This window comes from Chaetodon trifascialis, chromosome 7 (genome assembly GCF_039877785.1).
Source record: "Chaetodon trifascialis isolate fChaTrf1 chromosome 7, fChaTrf1.hap1, whole genome shotgun sequence".
Taxonomy (NCBI): Eukaryota; Metazoa; Chordata; class Actinopteri; order Chaetodontiformes; family Chaetodontidae; genus Chaetodon; species Chaetodon trifascialis.
The window spans coordinates 891,821-910,168 of NC_092062.1; the positions used below are offsets into that span (position 1 = coordinate 891,821).

General features: G+C 40.9%; 1 protein-coding gene across 1 annotated transcript in view; it reads left to right on the top strand.

Annotated features, from left to right (window-relative positions):
- Positions 1–18,348, top strand: part of dtnbp1a (dystrobrevin binding protein 1a) — a 58,411-nt gene that overhangs the window by 8,479 nt on the left and 31,584 nt on the right. Inside the window, exon 5 of the mRNA XM_070966160.1 lies at positions 5,329–5,461. Within this exon, the coding sequence (XP_070822261.1) occupies positions 5,329–5,461 (133 nt within the window). The remainder of the gene's footprint in view (positions 1–5,328; positions 5,462–18,348) is intronic.

Consider the following 18,348-nt stretch of genomic DNA (forward strand, 5'->3'; position numbering starts at 1 on the left):
TACTACCACAATATCAATATTTCAATTGCATTCAAGTGCATTTGTCAAAAGAGCTTATATGGTACAGCACACATAGCTCACCTGCAAAAAAGTTAAACTCACCCCAAAAATTTAACTCATGCTTCAAAAGAAAGTTATTGTTTTTCATAAAATGTCAGTGCCCTCAAAATGAAAAGTTCCTTTGGCATAGTGTAAACATTGTATAGCACATATTTTCTCTATTTCTATTGTATCTGTATCGCTTTGAGCTGCTGGAACAACAATTTCCCTGAGGGGTCCTCTAAAAGGGATCAATGAAGTTCAATCTAATCTAATCTAACCATGAATGTTGAGTTGTTTTGCCTGTATGGCAGTGGACCCTGGAAATGCTCCTTACATCCACTTCTCCATCCATATCTTGACCAATTTTTTTGATACTGAATTTTTACTGTACTAGAATGCTGTTAAATTGAATACTATCCATTTGCCGATTTCAGTAATACAAAGTTTTACATATTGCATACCCATTGCAATCACATTTTCATGCAAAATGTCACTGTATTTTTATTTCCATAAAGTAACGTTCTTACACCACAGTAAACGGAAAACTTAACAGCACAATACCAAAAATACGTTAATACAAAAAGGAAAACAATATATAGCCTATATATACACCAATCAAGCAACAACATTTTTGCTGCCAAAACAGCCCTGATCTATCGAGACTCCACTAGACCCCTGAAAGTCTGTTGTGGTATCTGGCACCAAGATGTTAGCAGCAGTGCTGTTTGTCCAGCACATCCCACAGATGCTTGATTGGATTGAGATCTGGGGAATTTGGAGGCCAAGTCAACCCCTCAAAATCATTGTTGTGCTCCCCAAACCATTCCTGAACCAATTTTGCTTTGTGGCACAGCACATTATCCTGCTGAAAGAGGCCACAGCCATCAGGGACTACCATTTCCATGGAAGGCTATACATGATCTTATAAAGCAAGTTGCTTATGTACTTGAAAAGCTGCTCAGTAATCAAAGTATCAGCATCAGCATCATTGTTTGCATTATATCTTTTCTGCAGCATGGTGGCTCAGTGGTTATTGTTGTCAACAGCTAGAATGTCCTGGATTTAATTAGCAGCCAGAGTAGCAGTGTGCATGTTCTCCCCGTGCTTGAATGGGTGTCCCCCACCATCAAAGCTTGTGTCTTAGATCAATTCTCCTGTCAGTGCCCTTTACCAAGGCACTGGCTTGTAACTGGAGTCAGGTGCATTGTAATGAATTCTTTCTCCTTAAATACTGGAGACAATATTGTATAATCTACTGTTTGTGTGATCTAGTGAAACTAAATAAGTTCAACTGTAAATCAAACAGAGTAAATACATGATTTTTTTTGGTCAATGCTTAGGTTGGATTCTTTTTCTTTCTTTGCATCCTTCATTCTGGTTGGTTTTTACATTCCACTGTAGGCCAATGTGCAGGAGGCACAGCGCACGCTCATCGACCGTGTGTTGGACAGACAAACCCAGACTCCTCAGTTGTTGTCCTTGGCCACCTAAACAAAGGTGATGTCAGCCACGAAGTCCCCTAACACAGACCGTTTGTTAAATCCCTGACCAGAAAGAAGAATATTTTGCATCATTGTGAGACTACAGTTAGCAGTGCCTATTAATTCATCCCTCACTCTACACTGGCTGTGATATGGTCCACCTTATTCCTGCCCACAGGGAGAAATTAAATCTCTATAAACCTGTAGGGATATCAAAGAAGTGGAATAGTGAAGCTATGAAGGAATAATGAAGCCCCACCCACCCCGATCACCCGATGCAACTCCTCAGTTGACAGTGTGGACTTCTTTCGCTTCCTCGGCACCATCATCATCCAAGACCTTAAATGGGAGCTTGACTTGTCAAGAGGATGTACTTTGTGCAGCAGCTGGAAGAGTTCAACTTGCCAAAGTCAGTGATGGTGCACTTCTACACTACAATTCTCACCTGCTCCATCACCATCACCATCTCTCAGCTCACCGCCACCAATGCCACCCCCCATTGTTCCTCCCAGCCCCCCAGCCACTTCACAAGACACTCAGCCCCCCTGCTCCAACTTGTCTCTCACACCTCTCCAGGTGAGAAATCAGCTGAGGAGGTTAAAGACCAGGAAGGCTGCGGGACCAGACGGCCTCAGTCCCAGACTCCTCAGATCCTGCTCTGATCAGCTGAGCGGGATCATTGGACATTTGTTCAACCTGAGTCTGAGGCTGGGAAGGATGACCCCACATCCTAAGGACCCTAGCTGCTACAGGCCAGTGGCACTAACATCGCACCTCATGAAGACCTTGGAGCAGCTGGTCCTTGCCCACCTGCGCCCCCTGGTGAGCTCGTCCATGGACCCGCTGCAGTTTGCGTACAAGCCTGGCATCGGAGTGGACGATGCCCTCATCTTCTTCCTCCATCGAGCCCTGTCTCACTTGGAGCTGCTGGGGAGCTCTGTTCGGGTCCTTTTCCTGGACCTCAGCAGTGCTTTCAACACCATCAGGCCAGCCATCCTGAGGAACAAGCTGGAGCTTTCAGGAGTAGACCTCACATGCTGGATAGTGGATTACCTCTCCAACCACCCACAGTATGTGAGGACACGGGACTGTGTGTCAGGGACTGTCCTCTGCAGTGTGGGGGGCCCCCAGGGAACGGTGCTGGCACCGTTCCTCTTCACCCTTTGTACAGCGGACTTTTCCCACCTGTCACCCACCTGCCACCTTCAGAAGTTCTCTGATGACTCTGCCATTGTCGGCCTCATCACAGATGGGGACGATAGGTCATACAGAGGACTCATTCAGGATTTTGTGGACTGGTGTCAGGAGAACCACCTGCTGATCAATGCGGATAAAACCAAGGAGCTGGTTGTGGACTTCCGTCGGCGCCCGCACTCTCCCCCATCACCAGTGAACATCCAGGGAAGGGACATTGAGATGGTCACATCTTATAAGTACCTGGGTGTTCATCTGAACAACAAAATGGACTGGACTCACAACACCACTGCACTTTAAAAAAAAAAAAGGACAGAGCAGACTCTACCTGCTCAGGAGGCTGAGGTCTTTTGGGGTGCGGGGGGCACTCCTGAAAACCTTCTATGACTCTGTTGTGGCCTCTGCCTTGTTCTATGGTGTAGTCTGCTGGGGGAGCAGCATCACAGCAGCTGACAGGAAGAGGCTGGACAAACTCATCAAGAAGGCCAGCTCTGTCCTGGGATGCCCTCTGGAACAGGTGGAGGAGGTGGGGGAAAGGAGGATGACAGCCAAGCTGTCCTCCATGACAGACAATGACTCCCACCCCCTCCAACACACACTCACTGCACTGAGGAGCTCCATCAGTGACAGGATGCTACATCCAAATTGTGTGAAGGAGCGGTATCGCAGGTCTTTCCTTTCTGCAGCCATCAGACTTTACAATAGAAACTGCTCCAAGTAGGTGGTACAATAATCTGCATAACATTCTGTGCAATAACTGAACTGGACAATTTTTTGGGAAACAATCTGTGCAATATCCTGGGCAATAATCTGTGCAGTATTTCAGTACATAAAAGCCTGTAATCTGTGCAATATTTCTCCGTAAACTGTGCAATATTTTAGGACATAAAAGTCTGTAAATACTATTCCTTTTGTGTATAATTTGTGTTAACTGCATGCACTTTGTCTTTTAATATTCTATTCTGTTATTGATGCCGCTGTGAAATTCGGAATTTCCCCTCGAGGGACAAATAAAGGAATATTGAATTGAATTGAATTGAATTGAATGGTATGCTGCATGTGATTTGTTCTGCTGAGAAGCCTGAAATCTATCACTCCTCCAGAACCTGTACACCTCCAGGCCAAGAGGCAAGAAGCAAAGATTATGCCTGACCCCTCCCACCCTGGACACAAACTTCTTCAGTCATACCCTTCTGGCAGGAGACAGACTCTTACCCCCACCCCCACCTCATAGACACTACATATGATTTTCATTCAATGTTGTTATTATTGTTGTTGTTGTTGTTGTTAGAGTTGGTGATTATTTGTGACATCTGACACACACACACACACACACACACACACACACACACACACACACACACACACACACACACACACACACACACAATGATTATGTGTACACACACACGTTTCATTTATGCTTCTGTTTAGTTTTTATTATACCATTTCTTCTCTTTAAAAAAATTAAACTGTTTTAAAAATTTCTCAGTCACTTTTTCTCTCTCATCTCTATGTGTGTTTGTCTGTTTGTCTTTCTACCTCTGCTGTGATTGGTGGATTGATGCTAAACTCTTAAACCTATTTTAAGAGGGAACTCATAATTAGGCTAGTTTTTCAAACCAAAAGCCTAGTAATCTAGTAACTATCCTTTCAAGAAGCTTGGGATGAAGTGGTTGTTTGAAAATAAAACCCCTAGAAAGTAGCTATCTAAATCGGGCAGTAGTGAGTTTTAGACGTGACATCAATAAAAAGTAAGTAAAATAATCTTTCTTCCTCAGTTGTAAGGCATTTCAGCTGTTTCAGTTAATGGACTTCAGCTCCCAGATCCAGTTTTACATTTCAGCTTCAAACAATGCATTTCAGTCAATATCAGCTGTTTTTTTTTTTTTTTTTTTTTTTTTTACTATTTTCAGCATTGCTTGAGCAATTTGTGGACAGAGCTGTGCTTTTTGTAACTTTGATATTTAGATATTTAACTTTTTGCAACACATTTTTACAATTTAAGTCAGTGGGATAAAATGACACAAATACATATACTGGCATACACTCTCATACATACATACATCCAGTAACAAATGTATCATTATACGGTAAGTTTTTTTTGGTGTCTTTTTAGTAGAGATATCTACTAATCTCATACATGCCACATATTGAGCTTTCCACCTCAGTATTTTGACAGTCACTTTAAGTGACTGTCAAAGTCAACCACTGTAAATTGTTCACATGAAAAGTAACAAAAACAGTTGTTCAAGAACTAACAAAGAGAGTTAGAGAGAGAAGTTCAAACCATGGCTCCTTTTTTACCGCTGCACAGATGGCTAATCACAGTGTTAAGTGGATATGAGTGGTTGATCATGGATGCTGTTCTTTCCTGTTGGTTGTCATCCAAGGTGAATTAATTACATTTCAATGAATTACGTTTTTTATTTTGGGTGATTGTGTGAAAGTAACTACGACATAGAAAATGGAAAGCCATGTAGTATGACATAGTAAGTTTAATGTGTGTGTGTGTGTGTGTGTGTGTGTGTGTGTGTGTGTGTGTGTGTGTGTGTGTGTGTGTGTGTGTGTGTGTGTGTGTTTGTGTGTGTGTGTCTTTGTGTGTGTCCAGCACATTTGGAAGGTGACTTTGAGGAGATGGAGAGCAGACTGGCATACCTGGAGACTCTGTGTTGTCAGTGTGAACAGCAGACATTCAAACATCATCATATCAACGAACTAGACGTCTATAAGAAAAAGAAGAGGTATGAAATGCAAATCACTTATTTTTCACTGGTGGGGCTGAATTTTAAATTTTTTCAATTGTTTTTTAAATGTGAGATGGTACAATAGATGCATGACTACAACTCATTGACCTCAATGGTGACAGCAGTGGCTGAACGATTGTATTTGCGGGTTGTCCATTCATCTGTCTACATACATACATCCCATTCTCCTGAAAAAACACCTGAGGAATGCCTTGATATCTTTTAATATCTTTAAATTTGGCAAAAGTGTGTTCACTTGGATTCAGGAAAGAACTACTTGACTGATTGATACTAATCTTGGGTTCCCTCCTTAAAACTGTGGTGATTGTATAGATTTGCTGTGCCAACAGGGTGAAGATGTGTGTGAAGCATCTGTGTTTTAGAACTTGTAGCCACTTTGCAGCAATCTCATACTTATTATATTAGAAGCATTGTAGTCCACCACAAGCTTATCAATTTAGCTTATACTGAACCTCAGGTGAGTGTTTTTGCACCATGTGACCAAGCTCTCTCTGTCCTCTGCACTCCTCTGAGTGAAGACAACATGTTTCTCACTGGAAATTATTATCTGGAATCATATATGGGTCATATATGGTAAGACGAATAAGGATTTAAAAAATGAAAAAAAAAAAAAAAAAAAAAATCAAATTGGCTAAAAATGCCCATTAAGTTACTTTCTATCTTTATTAGAGTGTTCTGTATACCGCTCAACAACAGGAAGTTGTTGTGAGAATACAATAAACATTTTTCAGTGAACCATGTGATTTCCCCCATGAAAAATGTCCTTCCTGGGATTTGAAAATAAATTAAAATGTCTATTATTGTTGGCATTCAAAAGTTTATAGATAACAACAGTTAGAGCCCAACAAATAATTACTGCTCAGAAAACAACATTTTCAGCCGAATTAATGTAATGCATTTGGACATTTATAGTGAAATTGTTTCATTCATTCCTGTTTGTCACACTATAGTTAATGCCAAAAAGTTGAAAAGTTGCAAAGTTGCAAAATTGAAAACACTATTGTTAAATGGAACACACCATATGAATGACAATGACTCTGGAAAATAAGATATTTCTCCTTTTGTAAAAATGACTCAGTGTGGCCTACTTTTTTCATAAAACAAACTTAAAACAGCACACAAATATGCAGCCAAAAATGTTTTTTTATTGTACATGATTGAAGAATCATCATGATCAAGCATCATCATGCCTTCGGTTTCTGTCAGGCCAGAGGGCCTCGTCCACATCACAGGCGATGTTCTCCCTATCTAGACATCTCTGGAAGAACCGCCTTGAGTGGCGCATGAATCCCTGAATGGACTTGAGGCTGATGTCACCACAGGCTTCTTCCATGGCCTGGACGAGTGGGACCTGGGTCTGGGGGTTTCGCTCATACACCTTCCACCTCCAAGCAGAGAAGAACTCCTCTATGGGGTTGAGGAATGGAGAGTACGGCAGGAGGAATAACACCGTAAAATGTGGGTGGGCCTGGAACCACTGACGTACAAGCAGAGCCCGGTCGAAACTCACATTGTCCCAGATGACAACATAATTAATTCTTTTTGGATCATCAGTGTGATCTGGTGGAACAAGTTGTTCGTGGAGGTCATCAAGGAAGGCCAGCAGCAAGTCTGTGTTACAGGCACCAAGATGTACATGGCGGTGCAGGACACCATGGTGATTTATTGCTGCACACATGGTTATGTTCCCACCACGCTAGGGACCCCAACAATGGCCCGCTGGCCTATGACAATTCTTCCCCTGCGCCTTCTCTTGACCAGAATAAACCCAACCTCATCTATGAAAATATATTCATATAGTTCATTCGCCGTATCAAGCTCCTGGATTCGCTGAAACAAAAACAGAGAGAATGCAAGTTACTGTATGGACAGAGAGGTCAAAAGACACTGTAGAAAAGGAAAAAAAAATATATTGCTGTACATCACAGGTAGGCTACATTACCTGTGTGTCAGTGCTTACTGTAATGTATGGGACTTACAAGCACAAAGTCGCGTCGTAGCTCCTTCACATGGTCTGTGTTTCTTTCGAACGGGACCCTGTAGACCTGTTTCATAGCTAATGAATTCCTCTTGAGGACACGGTCCGGTGTAGACAGGCTGACATTCTGGATGGTATTAAAAGCTGCATTATCTGCTAGGATCTTCTGTTTAATTTGTCTTAGGGTAATTGCATTGTTTTCACGAACCATGTTCACAATTAGGGTCTCCTGCTCTGGTGTGAAAACACGTCTTTTTCCCCCACTGTGAGGTTGTCTTTCGGTCCTGCAAAATATAACTACTGTGAGCACACTGTATTATATTGCAATGCAGTATTGTATTACAGTACACAGTATATACAGTACACAATGTATACAGTACACAAATACATAGTACACAAATGCTGTATTGTTTTACAGTACACAAGACAAATAGATTTATAGTAAAGTATAAACTAGTACCTGTTCTCCATCCTGAATGTTCTTATGATGGCACCAACTGTGAATCGGCTGAGATTGGGCTGGACCCTCAAGCCAGCCCCCCTCATGCTCAAACCATGGTTCAGCACATGGTCTATCACAGTGGCCCGAATCTCATTTGATATAATGGTTCTCCTTCTTCTTACTCCTCCTCCTCTCTGTCCTCCTCCTCCTGCTCCTCCTGCTCCTCCTGCTCCTCCTGCTCCTCCTGCTCCTCTCTGTCCTCCTGCTCCTCCTGCTCCTCTCTGTCCTCCTGCTCCTCCTGCTCCAATCTGTCCTCCTCCTCCTGCACCTCTCTGTCTTCCTGCTCTTCTCTGTCCTGCTCCTGCTCCTCTCTGTCCTCCTCCTGCTCCTCTCTGTTCTCCTGCTCCTTCTGCTCCTCTCTGTCTTCCTCCTCCTCTTCTCTGTCCTCCTCCATGTCCTCCCTCTCTCTCTCCTCCTCCATGCCCTCTTTCTCCTCTCTCCTCCCCTCCTTGTCCTCTTTCTCCTTCTCGTTGTTCTCCTCCTCCTCCTCTCACTCTTAGACTTCTCCTTCTCTGGTTGCTCTCTTCAAGGTTCTCCATTGTTCACCAAACACAGAGGAGGAGGCTCAAGGCACTTATATGCTGCAGTCCTGATTGCTAATTGCTCACCAGACCTGAATTTGTTGAGTTTTGAATACTTGTGTGTTGTAGGTTGATACCACTGAGTTGTCACATGAGAAGTCTGTATAACAACAGAACATTGTGTGTAGTGTTTTGACAACAAGTTAATGTGCATTTGACTGCAGAGTGTATTGTAGGTTGAAGCTTTGAGCTTTTACATGAGAGGTGTGTGCAACAACTGCACATTGTGTGTAGTGTTTAGACAACAAGGTGATGTGCAATTGGCGTCAGAGTGTAAAGAAGGAAAGTCAGAGTCTAGGGGAGTCATAAGGGAGTGTGAAGTAGTGACAATTCGGGTCGGGCGAATGGTACGTGAAGTTAAGGTTGTGCAAATTGTGCCAAAGTTTAGATTTTTGTGTGTTAACAATCGTGAAAAACTGTAAAATTCTTTAATCTTTTCATCTTTTTCATGCAACAATGAAACTTGAAACTTACCCAGCAATGTAACTGGAAGGAAACAGGTTTGGTGGCCATTTTTTTTTAAATCAAAACACAAAAAATTCAAACTTTTTTTTCAACAATGTCAGAGTCAAAGTCACTATATGTGACCAAGTCATTTTCAATGTTAGAATATTAAACTGTTCAAAAACCTTGAGTTGATTTCTCTAAACAGGGTTAGGGTGGATTTGATTACACAATAAAATGAACTAAAAGCAACAAATCTTTCAAAGAGTTCAGTAACTGTAACTGAGTTGTTTTTTATAGTACATGTTTAGTGAACGTTATAGTAACTTTTCTTTTTTGCATCAGAAGGAGTCATCAGCTGTATAGGTGTCTTGGGCTTAGCTTTGAATTTAGATTTGTAGTAGCTAGAAACAAAACAAATGACATAATGGTTTGATCAATTACCTCGATGCCAATTGCTCCAGAAGAAATGTATCCTGGTATAAGCTATCATATTGCTTAACTTACAAATCTAGCCTTTTGCAAACAAGTGTAAACCTATTTTTTTAATCCTTTTTAACTGATCTGCAGAATCACTTTCACATACTCAGCCCTAGCTTGTGGGTCAACATTCTTCCTGGCCCTAAAAAGTCTTCCCCTTTCTTTATTAGACAGCGGCATCTGCAAGAACAAAACTGACCCTTAAACATCAAAAGCTATACTCATTTTTGGGTAATCACTTCACAATATCTATGATAATGTCCTGTGTTGCTATCATTGAAAAAGATGACAAAAATACCACAAAAGTTCAAAAATACACAATACTGCTTCTTTTATTTAATTAATCAATTGCTGTTATTAATAATAATAAAAGTATAACAATACAACATCAAATCAATGCCTAAAAATCTACAGATATCGATACAAATCTGAATTGATTAACATGTCCATTCTGGATAACAGAGGTCATGTCCTGGGTAACAGAATATCTTTGTTATCCAGGGAGGACATATCGTTATCCAGGAGGACAAAAAAACAATTTTTCCTTTATTATCAGGCACTAACTGGGTCTACTGTGTAAAATATTAGCTTAATCTTCAACACATCAATGTCGTATTTCACATGAAATAGGTAATTTTAAAATGTAAAAAAATTAGAAATGTTTTTTTAGCGTTATCCAGAAAGACACATCATGGTGGTACATCATGTACCACCGAGCGAAAAGGTCAAATTATCAACATTTTAAGAGAGACTTACTGACCTTCTGATATCTTTTGGGGGTCCTTCAGAATCTGTTGGCTGATGCAACACCCTGTCACATGACTATCCATATCCAATTATTGTCATTTGAGAATCCAAAAATGGGGACAAAAGTATTTCTTGAATAAAAATGTAAATGAAGTTAGTGTTGTTACTATATTTGTAGGTTTAATTACAAACATCAACACAATTATGCCCCAGTACATCATTTATGCTTTTATTAAGATTTTTGACATTTTTAGCATATTTTTGTGCTTAGATTTTTAGCCTGGACGTTATCCAGGAAGGACAGTTTTGTACTTTTGAGCTAAATAGCTCCTTGAATTTTCATTTCTTATGCTAAATACTCATATGAGTAAGTTAAGTGGGGAGAGTTGAGTAACAAAATGTAGTGTTTTAAAATTTTTATATCTTTCTAACATTATAAACATGCCTCGGACACCAGAATTGACATGCCACGTCTTTGACCCATCTGTCAATGTGGTGATAACTTCCATTTTACTAAAAGAAGACTCTTTATATCTTTCATTAAATTGCTTCAAAGTCTTCACTGCATATATGAGTCTTAACAGGCTCAGATGTGAATGCCACTTGACTGGTTGGTGGAGGCATAAAACTGTGAGGTGGTAATTCTAGTTTGTTACAACTTGGATCATATACATCCTTATTCAAATTGGAATTTGTAAATTTGCACTGTACTCATGCAAAGTTATTGTCCAGCATATTGGAAAAAAGTTATTACAACTGAATCTCATACATGCCTTTTGGAAAACGATCTTCTCTTTATGGAGAGTGAAATAAGATGACAGCAGGCTTATTAAAATAAAAGTTTTGGTAGACCAAATCACCAAAGCTGCCTCTGAAACCTCAGACAAAACTGTACTTATCATACATAGAATTTTTTTTCCCCAATTAATGCTTGATTTCAGTAAATGTCAAAAAATGTCAAGTGACACTGTATTAATACCATGCTTTACCTTTTTTCTGATGCAATTTATTCACAAGTCCTTTATTGTGTTCCATGTATGTCAGCAAGAGTGAATCATCATCAGTAGCATGCGTGATGTAATTACAGCCAAGTAATGGGCCATGGCTTATAAGACATAAAACAATAAATCAATCAAAACATAGGAAATCAGAATCGAGTGTGTGCAGTTGTTCTGAATGGCAACAGTGGAAAATGGGATGAAAAGTACAGCCAAATACAACAGTCCTGCATTAAATCCTCCCTTCATGAAGGTTCTCATGTCCAAGTTTTGTTGGAACAGTTTGAGAGTTGCTGATTGAACTTTATGATTTACATTTTGGAGGATGTAGTCATTTTGGTTCTGTACTGAATTACACACAGAGATGTTTCTATTAATTAGCTGATCCTCGTTGATTTATATGGTGTGGTTGAAATAATGAAAACACCTGTCAATTTGACAATACAATTCAGAAGCACCGTAAACTGCTGCCCCACATAAGAAAAAATGGGAAAAAACTTAAACTGGCAGACAAACAAAAGCAGGACTTGCAGCCCAGGGAAGGAAGAGGGGTGATTCTGAACTTGACGGAACCAGAGCATGTGAGTGGAGCTGATCAGGAGCGAGCAGGATGCGTGGAGTTTGGCCAGAGTGCCGATTGTTTTTTCAAAAAAGCTGGAGCATCACCTTATCTTTTGCTTCATCCTGCTTCAATTTCGCTCTGGCACTACTCACACCATGCATCTGAAGCATGTCTCACCCAGAATGCATCTGTGTATAATTAATTGCTCAGCCAGCCACACTGTTTTCTGTTAGAAATTGGATGTTGACAACTGGACCATGGAGTTTAAAAAGTACTTCAAAAAGGATGCTGAGAGGTCATACAAGTGTACTATTCCTATGAGACTAATGGATGACAATAATGTGGCACAAGAAAAAGAATGTGGCGACATGGTTTCAGTCAGTAAAGATGCATTCTGGAATCTAAAAAGACACATTTCTCAGAAACATGACAGTATACTTTGCAACCATGTTGCAAAGAAATCAAAAAGTGAGCCAAGTTATGGTCAGAATTTTAGTGAGTAAATTAATGAAGCCTATAGCCTAATATAACCTTGTTTATTTAATTTAATTTAATTTAATTCGGACCAAGTGTTTATTTGTGTTTTATAGAGCGAGAGGTGTAGCAGCAGCTCCAACAGAAAATAGTGAGGAATTCAAAAGTTTCTTCACTGTGCTCAGAGGCCCAACCGTCATAGGGGAGAGGAAACGGGAACTAGTTCAAGCATTTTTTAAAATGGTCTACATCATAGTTCTCTAACTGGTGGACCGTGGTCCGAGTCCGGACCCCGAAGCAATCGTGTACGGACCCGGATCTATAATCCATTCATTATTAGATGAATTTTGACGAGATACTTCTATTTTGACCGGTGCAGCTTTTCTAGTGTTTACAACCAATGCCACTGAAACATACTGCGCTGGATAAGATCAGGCAATGAACTGACCAATTGCATACAAGTTAAGCCATGCCATGTGATCCTACTCAGGCAATCAAGTCTTTGCATTCCAGGCAGTAAACATCGGCACAGTCAAAAGTTAAGAGGACAGATGAAATGACGACAGAGAGACAGAAAGAACGATAAAGAGAGCAATACAGAGAGAGAAGACGATCAGATGAGTGAGCGAGTGATTTGGAGACAGGGAGAGAAACAAAGACGGTTAGACGAGTGAGCAGGGAGAGAGACAGACGATCAGAAGCAGGGATAGAAACAGAGACGGTCAGACAAGTGAGCAGGGAGAGAGACAGACGATCGGAAGCAGGGAGAGAAACAGAGACGATCAAACGATTGAGTTGGAGATGACAAAAAAAAAGGCACTATCTAAGAAAAGAAAAGTTGATAGCGAAAATAGAGCTTTCAATCCAGAATGGACAGACTCATTTCTGTTCATCCTTCCCCCCAGCAGTACAAAACCACTGTGTCTGATATGCTCAGAGACCGAAGCGCTCATTAAAAGTGACAATGTGAAGCACCACTATGACACAAAACACAAAGATTTCGACTGAGCATACCCGCTTAAATCTGAACTGAGGTTGCAGAAAATAAGCCGTCTGAGAGCCCAGTATGATCAGTTCACCAGGATCTTCACCCATTCATTCACTGCCCAACAACGTGCTCATGAATGTTCCCTCAGTGTTGCTTGGATTTTAGGTCAACACAAAAAAACATTTACTGATGGGGGGGTTGTCAAGGAGTGCATGAGTACAGTAGCTGAAACCTTATATGAGGGAAAACAACAAGAAGAGCTGTGTAACAAAATAAAGCAAAAGCTGAAAAGTCAGAAGGCAGCACAGTTTTCTTTGTTTTTAAAAGATGAGAAAAAGATGGATAATGTGGCATTTTTGGTTGATATCACTTCACATTTGAATGATCTGAATATGAAGCTACAGGGCAAGAACAATTCCATTGGTGAACTGATAACAGCTGTTCACTCCTTTCAGAGGAAACTTGAGGTGTTCAGCGAAAACCTGCATGGAGACTGTGCCCACTTTCCGGCAGTGCAGGACCAGGTTCAGGGACAGAGAGATGTGTCTTCTTTTGTTGACTTTGTTGATAAGCTGATTGTTAACTTTGATGATTGTTAGTCTCTGCTTTGGACACCAGCTCACCATCTTCATGGCAGGAAAAGCTACAGCTCAATTCTCTCACTGAGCAACAGAAAGAAGGGGAGTGGAAAATAAGAGGGAAAGAGAGAAAGTGAAAAAGTGTTAAATTGTCAGGATTTGTTAACATTTGTATTGTATAAGTGGTTGATGTTGTTCGGTCAAGAAGTGAGACAGTTAAAGAGGAAAAAATGAGAAAAAGCTGTTGTATAACCTAAAATTGAATAAAATAAAAGGACCTAAAAACTAAAAGACAATGGGCTAGGGTAAAACATGTCTGAATTAAAAGAGTATTAGAAATCAATTGAAAGCCAAACTAAAAAGGTGAGTCTTGAGCTTCCTTTTAAAAACATCAACGGTCTCTGCGGTCCTGATGTACTCTGGCAGGCTGTTCCAAAGCTTCGGACCTCCCCGTGGGCTTTGGTCCGAACCCTTGGTACAATAAAAAGGCCTGTGCCAGAGGACCTCAGGATCCGCGAGGGCTGATATGATAAGAACAGGTCAGATAAATAAGATGGCCCAAGACCGCTTAAAAACTAATAAAAGCACCTTAAAGTCGATCCTGAAGCACACGGGGAGCCAATGCAGCGATTCTAAAACCGGTGTAATGTGCTCCCGCCCTCTGGTCCTCGTCAGCACACATGCGGCTGAGTTCTTGAGTAATTGTAAGTTATAGATACTGTTTTTGGGAAGACCAGAGAGCAGGGCATTACAGTAATCTAGACAGCAGGAGATAAAAGCATGCATCAGCACCTCCGTGTTAGCCTGAGAGAGAAACGGGTGGACGCTGGCTGTATATTTAAGATTGTAATAACCTATCTTTGTTACACTTTTGATGTGAGGAATAAAACTAAGCTCAGAGTCAAAATGACGCTCAGGTTCTTAACAGATTGTGAGGGTGTAAAACCTTGTAGTTTTGGTAAAAGTCTCTCTCTCTTGCCTTCAGGACCAATAACTAAAACTTCTGTTTTATCCTGGTTGAGCTGTAGGAAGTTTTCTGCCATCCATGACTTAATGTCTAAAATACATTTTAAAAGGGTATCAATAGGCCCCATGTCATCAGGAGACACGGCAATGTAAAGCTGTGTATCATCAGCGTAGCTGTGGAAGTTGATGCCGTGTCCCCTGATGACATCCCCAAGGGGAAGCATGTAAAGATTAAAAAGTACTGGACCTAAAATTGACCATTGGGGCACCCCACACTTCATTTCACGGGAGTAAAACCAATTAAAAACAGTACCAGAGAGGCCCACCAGGTTTCTGAGTCTGTTTAATGCAATGTGGTGATCTACTGTATCAAAAGCAGCACTTAGATCCAGTAGCACCAGGACTGTGAGTTTTTGTGAGTCCGCATTACACCAGGGGGGTAATCCAGGTAGGCAAACTCTTAGTTTATCCCTGAACTCTGAGTTGACTTACTCTGAGATGGGGAACTCTGAGTATCCAGTTCCAGAACAGCTGATCTGAGTTAGTTCAATCAACTCTGAGTATGTTAACCTTGAGTTGTGCGCGTGCACAACCACTGTAAAAAGCCATCATCAATAGAGCCCTGATACCATGAGTCACCATGACAACTGAAAAAAAAAAGTTCGAGCACATATTTCGGCGTAAATATATCACCGCTGCAGCAGCGAAGGAGAGAGAAACGGCATGGGAGAAAACTGCTACAAGAGTCAACACGTAAGTCTGAATGTACTGTTCTATTGACTTAACACTTAACTGTACTTAAGATCGTAGCATACAGTTATGAATACAAGTAGGAATAAAATCTGATTTTCATTTAGGTGCAATCCAACAGCAGAGAAAGAAGCAGCAAAAAATGAAATATAAAAACATCATTCAAAAAGGTAAGGCATATTTTGCTAGGCTATGATTGTACCTCACTTTGATTTTAATTTTATTTTTTTTAATTGACTTAGGCTATTAAACAAAGTGAATATTAATTCAGTGGCGACTTCAAGTAGTAATTTAAACCCCTAACAACATGTTGTTTTAACACGTCATCTCACTTAATATCCCACTTAGTAGATTAACACTTGATACAATGTTTACACATTTTTATTTTATACGTATTGAAGTCATGTAAAATGTGACGATGCGTCCACGAACACTCAGTAAAATACTAATTTAAAAAAAGATTAACATTTGAGTTCTGCTCAGGCAACAGAGAGAAGGCAGAGGCCTGAAAAATGGGTGGAGGGCCACATCCACCACCAAAGTATTCTGAAACAGTATCTTTTTCTTCATCACAGGAGGATGATGATGATGATGATGAAACACTGTCTGCTGCCACAGGGAGTGATCCAGAGAGGCCTACTGAAGTGTGTCTTAATATTATGTATAACTACTGGCGGTGCTCTGCCTATTTACATTCCTTTACATTCTGGAGTGGAATTTGGAGTTTGACGTGTACACTGAAGTGATGAGCATAGATAATGGACAAACAACCAGCACATTCTTGTCCTTCAACAGAGCGGCTGGGCATCACCAGGAGGAGGGTCCATCAACTTCCTTAGGGCAGCTTGATACAGTCAGATTTTTGGTCAATACCATGTCAAATCTGTATGTAGAACTGTAGGATTTAAATGTCGTCCATGTGTTTCCCAGTTACCAGTGAAGGAGTTGTATAGAGTCCACCTCATCAAACGTATAGAGAAAAGTGAAAAGGAAATGGCCTATCTGGATCGCCAGATTAGAAAAACAGACCTTGAAATTCTATTACTGGAACGCCACTTGAGGTGGATGCACTTCACAGGTGAAATATGTTAATGGATGGAACTATATTATAAATCCTAACTGCTGCTTTTGTACTTTTAGGGAATAAAGAAGACCAAACCACATGTGAATTTGTCATTATTTGACTGTTTTAATCAAAAGTAGTTTCTGCTGTTTAGGTCCCTTACAGCCCTTCCATCCTGGACGTCTGCAGGGTGGATGGGATGGCTATCCTCAGGGTCATTAATTTGTACGCCAGGGTGTTGCTCTCCTCTAATAGTTGCAATATTATGGAGAACAACACATGCCACAATGATGTCACATGCCCTCTCTGGGGTGACCCTGAGATTATGCAGGCACTGGAACCAGGATTTGAGTATGCCTATGGCCATGTCAACCCAGGCTCCAGTCCTGCAGTGGGCCACATTAAAACATTGTTGGGGCCCCAGCTCAGACTCAGGGTAAGGGGTCAACAGAGTGGGCTGACATGGATAGCTTCGACCCCCCAGTAGGTAGCCATCAAACACTCCATAGAGGACATATTTGAGCGCATTAAAAAGGGAGACAAAGAACATTTGTACAAAGTTTTAGCTTCCTTACCTCGTGCAAATCTGTTGCTCAGACTACACTCCCAGTAGATCTGGGAGTCATGTACAGAGCCAGGCCACTTGGCTTCTACATTTGTAATGATGTAAGCTGCATCACATCTGATCTTCACAGTGCAGAGAATGACATGAGTGACAGTGTATTGTAATGTATACATTTTCATGTACGTACATCATTTTTAAGATGGTAGGTCATAAACCTCGACATTGATGCTCTGAAGGATTTTCTTTTCACATAGTGCCCTTCGTTTTCTGCAGGCGCTGTAATAGGAATTTGTGTCCCATCTATGCATCCTATCACATTTGGAAGCCCTGCAAAGTGACAGCTAATTAAGCTACTGAACCCACTCTGAGGTTGCAGCAGAATGTATATCATAATTTAACATAAAAGAATATGTGATTTCTACATCAGTCACCATTCACTACCATCATTGGTAACAGGCGTTTCAGTGCGAGGATCACATTCCTCACAGTTCTACACACTGTTGCCTTTCTGAAGTGCTCTGCATCCTCAATATTGTACAAAAAACTACCGTTTGCAAAAAGAAAAACGTAGCGCTATGCGTAAAATTTGCTGTGATGTGAGCACATGTCCGCGGTGTGTGAGGTTGGTGATGTATGACTGGAGAATGTCATTGAGATAAATTATACCGTTTGATGAAAAGCGGTAGCGCTCGAACAGATATTCCTCTGGAAATGACGGGACATCTAATCTGGGTCGGAAGATTCTCTCGCGACGTAAAGCATTTTGAATCAGTTGGGCTTTGATATCAATCGGATGGGGAATGAACGGGCAATCCATATCTAACAGCTTTCTTCATGTGGGAGGAGACAGGAAGAAACTTAGGGTTTCTTAAAGTAAACCTGCCAGTGAGCAGGTTATATTCACAGAGTCTGTTATCATGGTGACTGACTCAGAGTTTCAGTTACCTCTCTTTCTGGAACGGAAAACTCAGAGTTTCCCTCATCTCAGGGTTAACTTACTGAGTTTTCACATAACCCGCTTTCTGGAATACCCCCCTGATATCATTTAAAATCTTTAAGAGGGCTGTCTCGGTACCGTGGTTCACTCTAAAACCAGACTGATATTTCTCTTAAATGTTGTTAGTATTTAAAAAATAATTTAGTTGGTTAAAAACCAGCTTTCCCTAAAATCTTACTGAAAAAGGGTA